At 40.4% G+C, this 17,230-nt stretch overlaps 1 protein-coding gene across 1 annotated transcript in view; it reads right to left on the bottom strand.

Moving 5' to 3' along the window:
- The window catches only part of LOC102137288 (histone-arginine methyltransferase CARM1-like), a 278,594-nt gene that overhangs the window by 9,801 nt on the left and 251,563 nt on the right, over positions 1 to 17,230 (bottom strand). The window contains 5 exon segments of the mRNA XM_074015792.1: positions 96 to 149; positions 151 to 231; positions 2,644 to 2,731; positions 6,314 to 6,413; positions 7,741 to 7,822. Coding sequence (XP_073871893.1) covers positions 96 to 149; positions 151 to 231; positions 2,644 to 2,731; positions 6,314 to 6,413; positions 7,741 to 7,822 — 405 coding nt within the window.

Genomic DNA, 17,230 nt, shown 5'->3' with positions numbered 1-17,230 from the left:
TGCTGGAGTCTCAGGGGCCCGCCAGCTTCTTCCTGCTCCCAGACCTCAATGCCCAGGAAAAAGAGGTGAAAACATATCTGTACTTTCCTGCTTACCGTTTATTGGCTACAAACAGCATTTTCCCTGACAGCATATTCCCTTCCTTGGCCAAGAGGAGTCTGCAGGAGGCACCGCACCTGGTACCAATGAGTCAGAGGCTCAGTTGGGGCTGTTGACAGCCAAACCGTTACCCTGTAGGGCAAGAAAAAGAGATAAAAGCCAATCACATGTCAGACCCACATTAATGGGTTGGACTGCAGACTAAGGTTGATAGTGGTTTTCGTTCTTTTGAGTCATAGAGGCCTTTGATGAGAAGGATAGCTCAATTTATGGAGCAGGCGGGCACGGTGGCTCATGGCTGTATAATCCCAGCACTTTGGGAGGCCAAGGCAGGCGGATCACAAGGTCAGGAGATCGAGTTCAGCCTGGCCAATATGGTGAAACCCCATCTCTACTAAAAACACAAAAATTAGACGGGCATGGTGGCGGGCCCCTGTAGTCCCAGCTACTCGGGAGGCTGAGGCAGGAGAATAGCTTGAACTTGGGAGGCAGAGGTTGCAGTGAGTGAGATCACACCTGGGTGACAGAGAAAGACTCGGTCTCAAAAAAAAAAAAAAAAAAAAAATTATGGCGCAAGTACCATATGCTGAGTACTGAATTAAGAGTTTATGTATATAATTTTAGTAAATCTATACAATCATCCTATGAAGTATGCCCAGAGAGGTTAAACAATTTGCCCAACATCACATAGGACAACTGGGGAACCATGCTTCAAACTGATAGACTTGGCCACCATGGCAACCTGTATTTCTGAATCAAAGCTCATTAGAGGCCCAATAAGTAACAAGGTTAAATCAGAAGCTGATTTGCTTGGATAGTGCAGCAAAGGGAGATGTCTGGAGTCTGGCCTCTTACTGACTCCTGCCAACCTGTTCAGGGGTCTTGAAGGGGCTTCTGGAGGCAAGAAAAACTACCAGAGCATATGGCGTCTACCATGCTTCCAGCTCAGACATCCTGTGTGTGTCTGCCTGAGTGTTAAATGGAGTTTCCTCATTTCATATGAAAAAGTGAGAAAGTCTTGCTGTGCTTCTACACCAAGGTCACCTGTCCAGGGGTTGGGCAGTGGTTGCTGGCTGAAGGGGAGCAAGGGGCACATTAAGCATGGGGCAAATTCCTAGAGGGTTAATTTTGACTAGAAGATTTGGGGAAAAATTATATGTAATTTACCTACCTAAGTAATATAAATGACTTTTATATCAAAATATACTCAGATGTAATATAGAATAGAATGCAAATCTTCCTTCCCCTTCTTCTTCTGTTTTTTTTTTTTTTTTGAAACAGGGTTTCTGCCCTGTTTCAAGGCCTGTTTTTCTGTTGCCCAGAGCTCAAGTGATCCTCCCACCTCAGCCTCCCAAGTAGCTGGGACTACGGGCATTCACCACCATGCCCAACTAATTTTTAAAAAAACCTTTTGTGAGATAGGGTCTCGCTATGTTGCCCAAGCTGGCTCACAAATTTTCTCTCTATATATATTTTTAAAAAGACAAAGCATTTAATTTAAAAGACACTTCCCCCTTGAGGTAGGCCACTTCACACTTGTCTCTCTCACCCTTACAGGACCAAATTCACTTACATGGGTTATTACAGAGAGGAGAAAATGTATGTATTCTTTGAACAAACATGTTCATATGGAGTCAAGGTTATTTGTGCCTCATTTTCTTCTTCTCAGATTGTCAGCTCTGACAAGGTTTCCAGGGGTCACCTCTCTTGAGTCTTCCCCCCAGACCCCCAAGCTGTATTACGGCCCCATGGGCATTTCTTTCTAAGCAGGTACAATTATAAGCCTGGGCATTCTCACAACGAATGAAGGAGAGCACACGGTAAACATTTTCCTCCACCTGGGCATGTGACCCAGACCAGATCTCTTTGCTAGTTGGAACATACTAGAAAGCCTGGGAAGAGAGTACAGCAGTCAGGAAGAGAATAGAGATTTGGGGGCCACGGACTGGTGCAGCCCACACAAGGAACACCAAACAGTGACAGCCAACGTGTAGGTAGTCGTTCCCCTCTTTTCCCTGCAACTTTCAAACCTGTGCAATAGGAAGGTGCACAGATAGCGAAGTTTCCTAATGTTGCAACTAGCATTAGTAATACACATCTGCCTGATCGTCAAAGGACTCCAGAGTATAAACCGAAACCGGGAAAAGTATAATTCAAGGTATCAGGATACAAGAGATTGTATAAGCCAGTGTGTCAGAAACAAAAGCAAAGGCTTGGGGTACCACCCCATCGATTCTATTAAAGACCAAAGAGGTGCAAAAAGCAAAAATCCTCTCTCACTCCTCCAAAGCTCAATCCATTTGGCTGAAGAGGCTTTGCATAGTTTAGTTAGAGTTGATATGACACATGGAAAAGCATCTCATTTTCACTTTTTCCTAAAATCTAAAATTAACATTAACATCTGTGTTTATTTCCTTGAAAATTGGAGAAACAAGAATTAGTGTCATTGAAATCAATTATTAAACACTTTAAAATTGTGATTACAAATAGTAGATAGCATGGGGTAGAGCAGACTGAGAAAATGTTGGTGGGGGGTATACACACAGAGATCCAACAAATGCCACATCAAACCAGAACGCCAGGCCATGGATGAGCCCAGACTGTGCTATCTGAAACACAAAGGGAATTTCTACTCTGTAAGGAAATAAAAAAGATAAAAGACTTGGAATTATTTTGTTGTTGTTGACAGATGTACTAGATATATTTGTGAGATCAGTAGGAATATTTTCTTTCTCTCTTGGACACTTTTGCCTTGGCAGCCAAGTTCTCTCAGTGTGTGATTAATGCTTGGGTGGTGCTGCACATTTGAGAAGCTTACTTCTTGACAAAACCCTTCAAGAACTACGCTACTCTGCTGCAATGACCTGGAACTGCATAGGGTGAATGTAACATCTGGAGCTAGGTTTTTAAATTTTATTTTATTTTATTATTATTATTATACTTTAAGTTCTAGGGTACATGTGCATAACATGCAGGTTTGTTACATATGTATACTTGTGCCATGTTGCTGTGCTGCAGCCATCAACTCGTCAGCACCCATCAACTCGTCATTTACATCAGGTATAACTCCCAATGCAATCACTCCCCCCTCCCCCCTCCCCATGATAGGCCCCTGTGTGTGATGTTCCCCTTCCCGAGTCCAAGTGATCTCATTGTTCAGTTCCCACCTATGAGTGAGAACATGCGGTGTTTGGTTTTCTGTTCTTGTGATAGTTTGCTAAGAATGATGGTTTCCAGCTGCATCCATGTCCCTACAAAGGACACAAACTCATCCTTTTTTATGGCTGCATAGTATTCCATGGTGTATATGTGCCACATTTTCTTAATCCAGGCTGTCACTGATGGACATTTGGGTTGATTCCAAGTCTTTGCTATTGTGAATAGTGCCGCAATAAACATACGTGTGCATGTGTCTTTATAGCAGCATGATTTATAATCCTTTGGGTATATACCCAGTAATGGGATGGCTGGGTCATATGGTACATCTAGTTCTAGATCCTTGAGGAATTGCCATATTGTTTTCCATGATGGTTGAACTAGATTACAATCCCACCAACAGTGTAAAAGTGTTCCTATTTCTCCACATCCTCTCTAGCACCTGTTGTTTCCTGACTTTTTAATGATCGCCATTCTAACTTGCGTGAGATGGTATCTCATTGTGGTTTTGATTTGCATTTTTCTGATGGCCAGTGATGATGAGCATTTTTTCATGTGTCTGTTGGCTGTATGAATGTTTTCTTTTGAGAAATGTCTGTTCATATCCTTTGCCCACTTTTTGATGGGGGGACCTAATATCATAAAAACCCTAGAGGAAAACCTAGGTAGTACCATTCAGGACATAGGCATGGGCAAAGACTTCATGTCTAAAACACCAAAAGCAAAGGCAGCAAAAGCCAAAATTGACAAATGGGATCTCATTAAACTAAAGAGCTTCTGCACAACAAAAGAAACTACCATCAGAGTGAACAGGCAACCTACAGAATGGGAGAAAATTTTTGCAATCTACTCATCTGACAAAGGGTTAATATCCAGAACCTACAAAGAACTCAAACAAATTTACATGGAGCTAGGTTTGACTAGAGAAGAGGAGGATGACTCAGGACACAGAGGGCAGCCATCCTTCAAGCCAAAGCATGGGCAGGGACAGTTCCCTTCCACAGCTGCTCAAAGGGAAAGGTTGTTCAGGCCTCTAAAAATGGAGTGGAGCACAAAGGAAACATCGAACTCAGAAGGTCATCCTCATAGTTAATTTATTTTTGTGGGAGGCAATTTAACTTCCACTAGGCTACAACAAGAGTCATGCAGAAGTAGCTATGGTTTATGCCAAATGCAGAATAAGCAGGAATAGAAAGGGTATTGGGAAAGATACAATGCAATCTAGATGCTGGACCTATTTTAGCTGTGGAACCTTGGAAGGTCATTTAAATTCCCTGAAACTTGGTACCTGCATTTGCTGAAGGGTGACAAAATCACTCTCCTACTTTCCTCATAAGATTCTTCTGCATGTTAAGTGAAAAAACATGTATATAAGAGTTCTTTGCAAACTTTAGAGTAATTCATAATTATTGGCTCATTGCTGGGACTGTATCACTTCAAGGAGTTGGATTTTCTGAAGTGCTTTAGAAGTTTTCAAAGGAGGTTGTATGTTCTCTGTATTCATGGTGTCCCCAAAGACTTACCTTCCTTCACTCGCCTGAAAATAAAATATTTCTAGAGTTTTCCATTGTACTTGGCACATTGAATTTATCGGTCTTGACTGTTATTATTTCTTTTCATGTTTTGCATCTCCCTAGATAAAGTATGAGCTCCTGAAGAATAGAGACTTTAAAAATTACTTTCCATACATGTGCTAGCACCACCACAGTACCTGGCACATAGTAGGATCTCAATAAACATTTGTTGAATTAATGCACAAATGAATGAATGACATCGGTGGAAAACCCACATAGACATAATTTTTAAAATATTCCCTAGGATTCAGGAGGTAGTTCAGAGCAATAAATAAAGCTAATCAAAGTCGATTTTTTTCTGGATCTTTGGTAGTTATTAGAGTCGTTTGCAGATGCCATTTCTCTTGCTCTGAGCATATGGTAGGATTGCAGTTTTCCACCCACTTGAGCTCAGGTACTGCCTTGTGATTTGCTTCGACTGATCAAATGTGAACAGAAGTGACTTGTGCCGTTTCCAGGCAGAAGCTTTCATTGTCCTTTCATATTTTAACACACTCATTCTTTCTCCTGAGTGACCAGCATCATTTCAGATAGAAGCTGCTGCACTGGCCCAATTACTGGTGTGAGTAATGCATGGTAGAGCTAAAGCTAGCACATGATGGTAATTGTGTAGAAAACAAGACACCTGTGTTATTAGAAGCCACTGAGGTTTCTTTTTGTTACTGCAGCATGTTCTGGCCTATCCTAACATCCAGGATACCCTTTGTGCATCATGATATCAAGATGGATTATTTTTTCATTAGCCAGATGCACCTTCTAAATTCTCACCCTTGCTTCCCCAGTAGCTCCAGGTAAACAACCACCTGGCTAAGTCTTAACTTTCTTGCCCAGAAAACAAATATGACTATTAATTTTCTAAGGGAGAAAAAGACAAAATATTAATGAAAGGTCACCCCAAAAGGATTCACACCCCCATCTAAAAAAATGGAGCCAAGTCAAGGTAGGAATTCTCATTTCAGAGTCTTTTCAAGTGGAGGGGAAGAGGACAGAAATGAATATTTATTGAGTGCCCTCTTTAAAAATCAGCTGGTGCCTCTAAAACACTTAGCACAGTACCTAGTATGGAGAAAGCACCTAACAAGTTGTAGCTCTTTGCTTGTCCTTAATACATTCACTGGCCCTAAGTGCATTCACATATATGCCGTCACTTTAGAGGCACAAAGCAGAGTGGCTAAAAGCCCAGACTTTGGAGCCTTCTGAAAGGTTCAAATCCTAGTTCCAATTAATACAATTTTTAATTCTGTGACTTTATGCAACCTATCATTCCACTTTGCCTCCTATGTGTCATCCATAAAATGGGGATAATATCCTAGGAAGGAAACATCATTATCTTTATTTAGCAATAAATGAAACTAATACTGACGCATCATTCCCATATGTGACCAATATCTGAAATCTCTCCCCTGTGTGAGTAGCAAAAGTCTGCAATGAAGTTTTGTGGGTGGGAGATGTAGAGAGAAGATTTTAAACATCCAGAGCAACACTGATTTGCACAAATCTGTGTAGATCTTCCTCTTCTGCATCCGTAAAGTTTACTGTGTATTTGACTATTTGAGTCATCAAAATCCTAACATCGAATGTGTCCTTGGGGGAAAAAATCAAAGATGTTACCTTTCTGCCAAGATAAACTGAGCTCAAGGAAATTTGCAGTCTAGCTTTTCTTCTGTAATTTTAAGTCATCAGGAGTTGGAATTTAGAAAGCATGAGCTTAATGAGAATAATGTTAACAATAAAAACAATAAAAAATGAGTACCTACTATGTTAAGCACTGAGTGCTTTTCATGCTTTACTAAGTGCTAAGGGCTTTACTAGGATGTATCATTTACTCTTTAAAAATCTCTGGAGCAGGCATTTGGGGTGTGTGTGTGTGTGTGTGTGTGTGTGTGTGTGTGTGTGTGTGTTTCTGACTATCCAGAATTTATTTAGCAGTGCGGGTTTATCTCTTCTCCACATTCTGTCCAAAAAGTTCCATGTGAACTTAGTATACCCTCGGTAAAAGATGTGGCATATGACCCCAGATCAGCAAGTCAGAGCACTACTTTTCCCCTGAAGACAGTGATTGGTTCATAGATGAGCACATAATCCAAGGTAGGATAACTAACTAAACTACCTAAACTAAATCTGGAGCTTTTGACTTAAGTTATTAGGAAAAGGCAGGCTCTCCTGTGGAATTTAGAGTCGTAAAAATCAGAGGCTGGAGTTTCTGTAGCCATCTTGTTACCACGAAGGGAAAGCCTGTCTAGGAAAAGTGTTAAATCAGAGGAAGTAGAGATAATTGATAAGGATAGAAAAATCACATCCTGGTGACATTTTTGGAGATCCTGCAACACGTCCCAGAAGCAAACTCTGTCTCTAGGCTTTGTAATTTTTGAAAGACAGTCATTCAATTTTAGCTTAAGCCAATTTGATTTTTCTTCTACTTACAACTGAAAGAATTTCAGATGATGCAAACTTAAAGTTTTCCAAGGTTACACAGCAAAACGGGGCCATGGCTGAAATTTAAATCTGATTAACGGCAAAGCTCCTGCTCTAAGCTGTTAGATAATGCTTGCTCTTCTATTATGTTTTGGGCCACTAGAATGAAAGGAAGGATGTGAATTATTGAACAAATGTAAGGGCTGAGTTGCGTATGGGGTGGGTCAGGGCAGTGGGGAACTACAAGTTACTTACTGAAAGGTAGTTTAAAAATTTTCTTGCTTTCAATAGTATCATTCTCTGCTGATTTTCTTAATTGATGGAGGAGATTAGAGCTGGAAGACTTGAACACATAGTGCTCTAGGGAACTCTTTCTCCTATTCTGTGATGGCTTAGCACAGAACCTGGCAGCGCAGTGCACGCCAGTGAATGAGTGAATGAGTGAATGAATCAATACATAAACATGGGAGAAAGCCTGAAAAGAGAGCACACTTACTACTATTGACTGCCTGAAGTATTCATCCACTGCTGCACCCCGGAGACTGGACAGATTGACCCCATAGAAACATTGCTGGTAACTAAAATACCACAAAAAAATCACCATGCATCTTGTCTGTCATCTGGGTCCCCAGGCCCCCCATAGCTGTTATGTGCTATAAGGCTGCCTCATGGGTCCTCTGCGTTAGCCCTGCGGAGAATGTTTGCACTTATGAAGGGCAGCTGGTCTATAGGGTGTGGCAGGAAATTCTCCCTAGAAAATTTGCAGACCTGTATTTGACATGCGGTTGGGAGAGAAAGAAAGGGAAAACAAGTTGAGTTGAAATAAATTGGGCTCATCCCTGTAATCCCAGCACTTTGGGACGCTGAGGTGGGAGGATCACTTGAGCTCAGGAGTTCGAGACAAGCCTGGGAAACATGGTGAAACCTCATCTCTACTAAAATTACAAAAATTAGCCATGCGTGGTGGCAGGTACCTATAGTCCCAGCTACTTGGGAGGCTGAGGCAGGAGAATTGCTTGAACCTGGGAGGCGGAGGTTGTAGTGAGCCCAGATCATGCCACCGCACCCCAGCATGGGTGACAGAGTGAGACTGTGTCTCTAAACAAGTAAATAAATTTGTAAGGAGATTATCAAGAAGGATATTTGGGGGTAGGAAGGCCTTTGAGCGCCTACCCTTGATCTCCCCCGATGGGTGGCCCCCGGCTCTGTGCTGTGCTGTTCAAGTGCTGAAATGCAGTTTCCTTGGTCCTCCCACTATCCCAACCAAGAGCACGACTTTAGCTCTCCAAAGCCGCTTGACACTCCTGCTGTTTGAGAAAATAGATTTTCCTTCTCTGTTCTTCCCTAGCCACTGGCTGGTACCTTCATGATGGCATTTGTGGTGATAGCTGACACCAGGCAGCAAGTCACAAGTGAGCAGGGGATGTATCATGTGGTGATCTGGAGCCAGCTCATAACAGCTTATCAGAGCCCACTGTGCACATTTCTTCCCAATTCCATGGTCAGTGACATCTGAACCATAGAAACTGACAAACATTACATATCATGTCTCCACCCCTCCCCCCACCCAGAGAACCAGATATAACGTGTTTACCAGCACACCACTGGCTCTGTTGTATTGGGTCGGTGCAAAAGTGATTGTGGTTTTTGCCATTAAAAGTAGTAGCAAAAACCCCAATTACTTTTGCACCGACCTAATACTTTTATGTATCTGCTGCAATATAGTCTGTGCCTGGAGCATAGCAGGTATTTCGTATCAGCTTGGCTAATGGCCTTGAAAATTTAGGAAAGCAATCTAGGGTATGAAATCAGAGTAGCTTTGATTCCAGTTCTGCCACTGACTAGCTGTGCAATTCAGACAAGTCATTTGAACTCTGTGCACCAGTTTCCTTATCTCTAAAATGGACATAGTTACAAGCTTGCCTTTTAGGGTTCTTATGAGGGTTGAGTTAATTTTTAAAAAGCACTTTGAATGATTCTTGGCATTTGTTACTACTAGATAAGTGTTAGCTAGTACGCCCTAAATGTACCTTCTCAGATCAGCACTGGGCACTAGGGAAGTGCTGTCCAATCTGACTGTGCTGAGTTTACTTTGGGGAGCCTGCTAAGAATTCAGATTCCCAGGCCCAAACTCCAGAAAGGCTTGGCAACCTTATCACTAGAGGTTGAAAGCCTGTATCCCTCATTAAGATTCCCTAATAAGGGTGTGTTTTATGTGTGCCATATAGTCTGTGAATCAAATGGGAACTCAATTCATCAGTCCTCACCCTCCCCAAACCCAATATCCACCAGCCTGTAGGGAAGAAAGAAAGAAAAAAACCACAGAAACATGGAATAAACATAAAAAATTAGGATGCAGTTAGATTTTGTTGAAAGGATCATCCAAAGCGAGGCTCTATATCAAAAGTGAAAGCCTCAAATGTGCTCACAGGCAGCAGTGAGGGAAGAAGCCTGATGCTATTAGTCAGCAGCCAGCCCTCAACATGCAAGCCAAACTTGAGCCCCATTGAACACTCACACACTCTTACAGGGATTGTACAATTTCTCACCTCTGAGCTTTTGGTTGTTTTCCCCTCTATCCGGAATGCCCCTTTTCCTTTTTTGCCCTGTTAATTCCTATTTAGTCTTTAAGACTCGGCTCACTGTCATTGGTGTATAGGAATGCTTGTGATTTTTGCAAGTTGATTTTGTTCCTGAGACTTTGCTGAAGCTGCACATCAGCTTAAGGAGATTTTGGGCTGAAATGACGGAGTTTTCTAAATATACAATCACGTCATCTGCAAACAGAGACAATTTGACTTCCTCTTTTCCTAATTCAATACCCTTTATTTCTTTCTCTTGTCTGATTGCCCTGGCCAGAACTTCTAATACTATGTTGAATAGGAGCGGTGAGAGAGGGCATCCTTGTCTTGTGCCGGTTTTCAAAGGGAATGTTCCCAGCTTTTGCCCATTCAGTATGATATTGGCTGTGGGTTTGTCATAAATAGCTCTTATTATTTTGAGATACGTTCTATGAATACCTAGTTTATTGAGAGTTTTTAGCAGGAGGGGCTGTTGAATTTTGTCAAACTCCCATTCACAATTGCTACAAAGAGAATAAAATACCTAGGAAAACAACTTACAAGGGATGTGAAGGACCTCTTCAAGGAGAACAACAAGCCTCTACTCAAGGAAATAAGAGAGGACACAAACAAATGGAAAAACATCCCATGCTTATGGATAGGAAAAGTCAATATCATTAAAATGGCCATGGTGCTGAAAGTAATTTACAGACTCAATGCTATCCCCATCAAACTACCATTGACTTTCTTCACAGAATTGGAAAAAACTACTTTAAATTTCACATGGAACAAAAAAAGGGGCCCACATAGCCAGTACAATCCTAAGCAAAAAGAACAAAGCTGGAGGCATCATGCTACTTGACTTCAAACTTTATTACAAGGCTACAGTAACCAAAACAGCACGGTACTGGCACCAAAACAGATATATAGACCAATGGAACAGAACAGAGGCCTCAGAAATAACACCACACATCTACAGCTATCTGGTCTTTGACAAATCTGACAAAAACAAGCAATAGGGAAAGGATTCCCTATTTAATAAACGTTGGGAAAACTGGCTAGCCATATGCAGAAAGCTGAAACTGGATCCCTTCCTCATACCTTATACAAAAATTAACTCAAGATGGATGAAAGACTTAAACGTAAGACCTAAAACCATAAAAACCCTAGAAGAAAACCTAGGCAGTACCATTCAGGACATAGGCATGAGCAAAGACCTCATAACTAAAACACCAAAAGCCAAAATTGACAAATGGGATCTAATTAAACTAAAGAGCTTCTGCACAGCAAATGAAACTATCATCAGAGTGAACAGGCAACCTAAAGAATGGGAGAAAATTTTTGCAATCTATCCATCTGACAAAGGGCTAATATCCAGAATCTACAAAGAACTTAAACAAATTTACAAGAAAAAAACAACCCCATCGAAAAGTGGGCAAAGGATATGAACAGACACTTCTCAAAAGAAGACATTTATCAGCCAACAAACTTATGAAAAAAAGCTCATCATCACTGGTCATTAGAGAAATGCAAATCAAGACACAATGAGATACCATCTCATGCCAGTTAGAATGGTGATCATTAAAAAGTCAGGAAACAACAGATGATGGAGAGGATGTGGAGAAACAGAAATGCTTTTACACTGTTGGTGGGAGTGTAAATTGTTTCAAACATTGTGGAAGACAGTGTGGCGATTCCTCAAGGATCTAGAACTAGAAATACCATTTGACCCAGCAATCCCATTACTGCGTATATACCCAAAGGATTAATAAACCATTCTACTATAAAGACACATGCACATGCATGTTTATTGTGGCTCTGTTCACAATAGCAAAGACTTGGAACCAACCCAAACGCCCATCAATGATAGACTGAATAAAGAAAATGTGGCACATATACACCATGGAATACTATGCATCCATAAAAAAGGATGAGTTCATGTCCTTTGCAGGGATGTGGATGAAGCTGGAAACCATCATTCTCAGCAAACTAACACAAGAACAGAAAACCAAACACCACATGTTCTCATAAGTGCGATTTGGACAGTGAGAACACATGGACACAGGGAGGGGAACACCACACACAGGAGCCTGTCAGGGGGTGGGAGGTAGGGGGAGGGATAGCATTAGGAGAAATATCTAATGTAGATGACAGGGGTTGATGGGTGCAGTAAATCACCATGGCACATGTATACTTATGTAACAAACCTGCATGTTCTGCACATGTACCCCAGAACACAAAGTATAATAATAAGACTGTGTTCAAAAATTTCCATTTAAGAATGCAAAACCTTGTGTTACGATTAAGTATCTATGCTTCATTCACGTAAAAGCAGAAGAATTTTCTTATTCATCAGAGTATACTTAACACTTAGCATGGGGCCAGGAATATTGTTAGAGTGAAAAAGATCTGTCCACATTTATTTATTTAATGAATAAATTAATCAGTGAATGAACTGGAATGAACTGGAGGGCTTGGTACTCTAAATGGCCCTATATGTGGGTACAGGCATCAATGACAATGAAGAGGAAATGGGAAAAGTCATTTGGCCAAGTTTCTTCAGCTTCATCACTCAATTCCTAATCTTCTGCTTCTACCAAGGGCCAGAGCCAAGCTGGCCCACTGGTAAAGCCAAATGGTGCTTCACATCATTTTATAAACACATATATTGAAAACAAGCCTCCTATAATCCTAGAAAATGTCTGGAAATAGAACACTGTAGATTTAAATGGCTTTAACAGAACGACAATGGGAGGGTTCTTGGGGAAATAATCATGTCACAACAGCCTATTATTAGGTTGATGCAAAAGGAGTCGCAGGTTTTGCCATTACTTTTGCACCAAACTTATATTTGAAGGAGGGAGGAAGAAAAGGAGATGAGTGAAAGAATGAGAGAAGGAGAGGGAGGGGGAGAAGGAGGGAGAGACAGAGAGAAAATTTTTCAATAGCTTAGAAAACTATGGTTTTTAGACTTTATTGGAAAATTTTTAAAAGTACTGATGCCTCTGAATTGTGATACATTTGATCTAGGGATAGCCCTAGTGCCTGTTTATTTCCACAGCTAAACAGGTGATTCTAAAGTGCAACCAGGGTTGGGTACTAAGTTAGTTGTTCTAGATTCTTGACCAAGTAGATTCTTGGCCAAAAAGATTATTGGCCAAAAAGAAAACTCCAAGGGCAAAGACAGTCCTCCACATGGCATGACTGAATTGAAAACTTCCGTCTATCCACTGAATACCACCTCAGCTCTCAAAGAGGATGATGCGTCTGTGCCATTTGCTTTGCATGTTCAGTACCAATTAAAACCCATAAGCCACAAACAGTGTGGTGCAGATGGGCACCATTTCTGGGGCAGATGGAAAGCTGTGGGCAAAGAGCCCACTGCCTGGGTTTTTAAAAAAATTCTGGCTGGACCATATTTCATATTTCTAATTCTTAGAAATTTTAAATATCCTTCTGCAATGCATCATAAAATAATTAAAGCAGATAAAATCTGGCATCTCTCGTGGTCTCCTGAGATACATCGTGTGTGTCAGGGGGTCAGGGAGATTGATCAGGCAACTAATCTGTTGAATGGGGAGCTAGGAATAGTTCCCATTGTTTTCATCAGCTGTGGCTTCTATTTTCTAAGTTAATTTAGGGTGTCTTTATGAGCACGCAAGAGAGAGGGTCTGGGTGTTTTTTTCTCCCGAGTTCACATTCCCAATTCCTACCATTCTTCATGTGGGAAATCCTTCACATTTACCAACACCACAACCATCATGCATGCAACATCTGGAAATGCCTAAAAATACAGTTCATATAAATCAGACACTTTAAGAAGAATCTTGTCTTTATTCTATTCTGACAAAAAAGCTGCTCATCCCTATTAAGAAGTTTTCTTCCTTTGTAAAAAAAAAAAGAAGGAAGGTAGAAGATAAATGAGAGAGAGAGAGAAGTGGGATGGTGTTGGGGGAGGGGAATCCAGGTTGTGCTGTTTGACAGTTAAGCAACTTTTGTGTCTTAATGTGCTGTGCTCTACCAGAATTAACAACCAAGTGTACACTAACCTGATGGGAGACGTATGTAACCCCAAGAACTAGGAAACAAAAGCAAAGATTCAAAAATGTCACTACAGCCACAAAGAATGTTGAAAATGTGGCATAGGAGTATGGTTGGGAGTTCCTAGTAGGAGAAGGGTGTGTGTCTAGGAATAAATTGCATCTTTATTTGATTTCTTATACGTTCCTTGTATACAGCAGGACTTAAGGCTTGGTTGTTTTTGACAAACTTCTTTTAAAATTAAATTCTATATGGTTATTTTATGTGTTAATTGTGGCAAAAACACTTGTAAGATCTACTCTCTTACCAAATCTTTGAGTTACGATACATTATTTTTGACTATAGGTACAATGTTGTAGAGCAGAGCTCTACTTATTTTTATCATGATTGACTAAAACTTTATGCTCATTGATTAGTAATGCTCCATGTTTCCTCCAGCTGCTGGTAATCACCATTCTACTCTTTGAGTCTATAAACTTGACTATTTTAAATACCTCATATACATAGGATCAAGCAGTATTTGTCTTTCTATGACTGGCTTATTTCATTTAGCATAATGTCCTCAAGGTTCATCTACCTTGTCACATATTACAGACACGCTGCCATGTTCTGCCTTCTGTTTTTAATATTTGACAATGTTTCCTGTATGATTTTATTTTTTTTAAACTTTCATTTTAGGTTTGGAGGTACATGTGAATGTTCATTACACAGGTAAACTCATGTCATGAGTGTTTGTTGTACGGATTATTTCATCACTTGTGAATTAAGTGCAGTAACCAATAGTTATCTTTTCTGTTCCTCTCCCCACAACCCTCCACTCTCAAGCAGACCCCAGTGTCAGTTGTTTCCTTCTTTGTGTTCATAAGTTTTCATCATTTAGCTCCCACTTATCAGTGAGAATATGCAGTATTTGGTTTTCTGTTCCTGCATTAGTTTACTAAGGATAATAGCCTCTAGCTCCGTCCATATTCCCACAAAACACATGACCTCATTCTTTTCCATGGCTGAATCTGCCTTCTTTTTAAGGCAAAATACATTCTACTGTATGTATATACCACATTTTTAAAATCCATTCATCTGTTGATGGACACTTAGGCTGTTTCCATATCTTGGCGATTGTGAATAGTGCTGCAATGAATATAGGAGTACTAACATCTCTTAAAGATCCTGATTTCAATTCTTTTGGATAAATACCCGAAAGTGGGATTGCTGAATCATATGGTAGTTTTATTTTTAAATTTTTGAATAACCTACATATATTTTTTCATAGCAGCTGTACAATTTCATTCCTGTTAACAATGCACGAGGGTACCATTTTCTCCACATACTCACCAACACTTGTCTTATTTTTTTCAATAATAGCCATCCTGAAGGGTGTGAGGTGATCTCTCACTGTGATTTCGATTTGATACAATTTTCCACCCCAGCCGACTGCAGGCATACCAACCACTGTGGAAAGTGGTATCTGTGCAAAGATGTGTGCTCATTATGTCTCTGATTTTACTGGTTTAAACACCAGCAAAGTAGTGTGGCTTGTGTTTGCCATATGCTATAGTTAGATATTTTTTTGTATTTGTAATTTTTTTTTTTTTTTTTTTTTTTTTAAGTATAAATGAGAGAGGGAAAACAGGTGCACTTCAGACCATGGCTCTTTGGTAAAAAGTAAGGGAAAGTCTGTGATTCTGTAAAGAAATCTGTGGAGCATTCTCAGGTGTGTCAAGCTAAATCTAGATATTATAGTAGTTGGCCTAAGAATTGGACCTATGAAAGCCATATTGAAAGGAAGAATGAGTCAGTCAAGGCAACTATGATGGTTATCTCATGTCTGTTCTACCTGGCAAATGGCTGCCCTTGCAGTAACAGCACCAGATTTTTTTCTGTTAGGCATCTCTTTCTTACTCACAGTTCTTGTGGTTTAGGTGGTCTTGACTATGCTTTCAACATGTGGCTCAGTCTTGGCCAGTCGCAGTGTCTTATCACCCTAGCCTTGGTGATAGACTTAGGGTTAAGCATGTGACCCAATGAGAGTCAAGCCTATGACTTTTGTTTAAACTGTGGCAAAGGAGAAGTGGTGATGGAGCTATGAGTCTATAAATCTAGATTCTCTAGAAAACACATTGCTGCCATGAGGGGAAAGTTACCTAAGAATGGAGCCAAGCTGAGTGAGATAGAGAGACCAGGATCCAATATAAGTGCCTTGAAATCCATTTACGTCTGAGAAGCTGAATCTATCCTTAGACTTTTCAGATACATTAGTCAGAAATACTCTTTTTCCCTAAGTGACTTTTTGTGTGACTTTTGGCCACTTAAAAAGTGTCTTAACTGAAAAAAATTAATGGGTCTTTATGCACCGCACTATGTACATACAATTCTGAGAGAATAGCTTTGCCTGGTTCAGTGAAGTCCTAGTTCTACCAGGACTGAACTAAATTGTTACAACCCATAATTGGGCCAGGGGATGGGAATACTGCATATCCCTGACAACACAAGTCAGGATGTATAAAAAAGGCATGAACTTGATCGAGGCAGAATATTATAAAAGAGCCATGAGTTTGACAAACATTATGAAACAAGATAAATACAGAAATCAAGGCTTATCCTAAGAGCAAAAGCCAGATGAGTTCAAGAGCCGCAGATATAAACAGAGATGCAGAGGACATATCAAGAATGAGTACTAGGCAACTGAAAGAGGATTAGAGACCAAGAAATCACTGAAATATGAATGGGATAAGGACGGTGGCACATGAAAATACTGACATGATTTTTCAGTTACGGTAATATTCCTACAAAAGTTCCTTCTCTGTGACATTTTGTGCTGTTTACTTGACTTCTGAAAAAATTTTGGTTATCTCATATGCTAATTTGAAATATTTTTATTTGATCTTCATAGTATTTCTATAAACTAGTGACCATCAGGGTCAAATATACTTTTGGGAATGACCAGAAGGCCTAAAACTCTAACTATGCAAAAGAAACTGTAGTGGGAAATTTAGGTTGATGCATAATTAGGCTACGAACAAATCGTTCATTACCTTCACAGTAGACTTCGGCAGCTTGTCCACTCAGTAGAATGGACTTCTTTAAAAATAATGTTTCTCAGTAGTACCATGGCCAACAAGGTATTTCGTAGACTCAGAGTAGAAAGGAACAAAAAGGGAGCTCTCATTGCCTGTGGCAATATTCTACATACATTTATCTTCCCTCATCCTTTGCAAACACAGACCTCCGATTTCTGTAAAAAACAACTGACTAGAGGCCATTCACCGCTGGGATCCCTGATTTCACTCAATTGACTTTGCTCTGGTCAAGTATGACAGATGCATACTATCCATACATAATACTCTGAAAAGGGAACTGGAAAATGTCGTTTGGTGCCTTCGGTGG

This window comes from Macaca fascicularis, chromosome 15, assembly GCF_037993035.2.
Source record: "Macaca fascicularis isolate 582-1 chromosome 15, T2T-MFA8v1.1".
NCBI lineage: Eukaryota > Metazoa > Chordata > Mammalia > Primates > Cercopithecidae > Macaca > Macaca fascicularis.
Note: the sequence above shows the minus strand (reverse complement) of the source record. Positions and strands in the feature narration are given on the sequence as shown.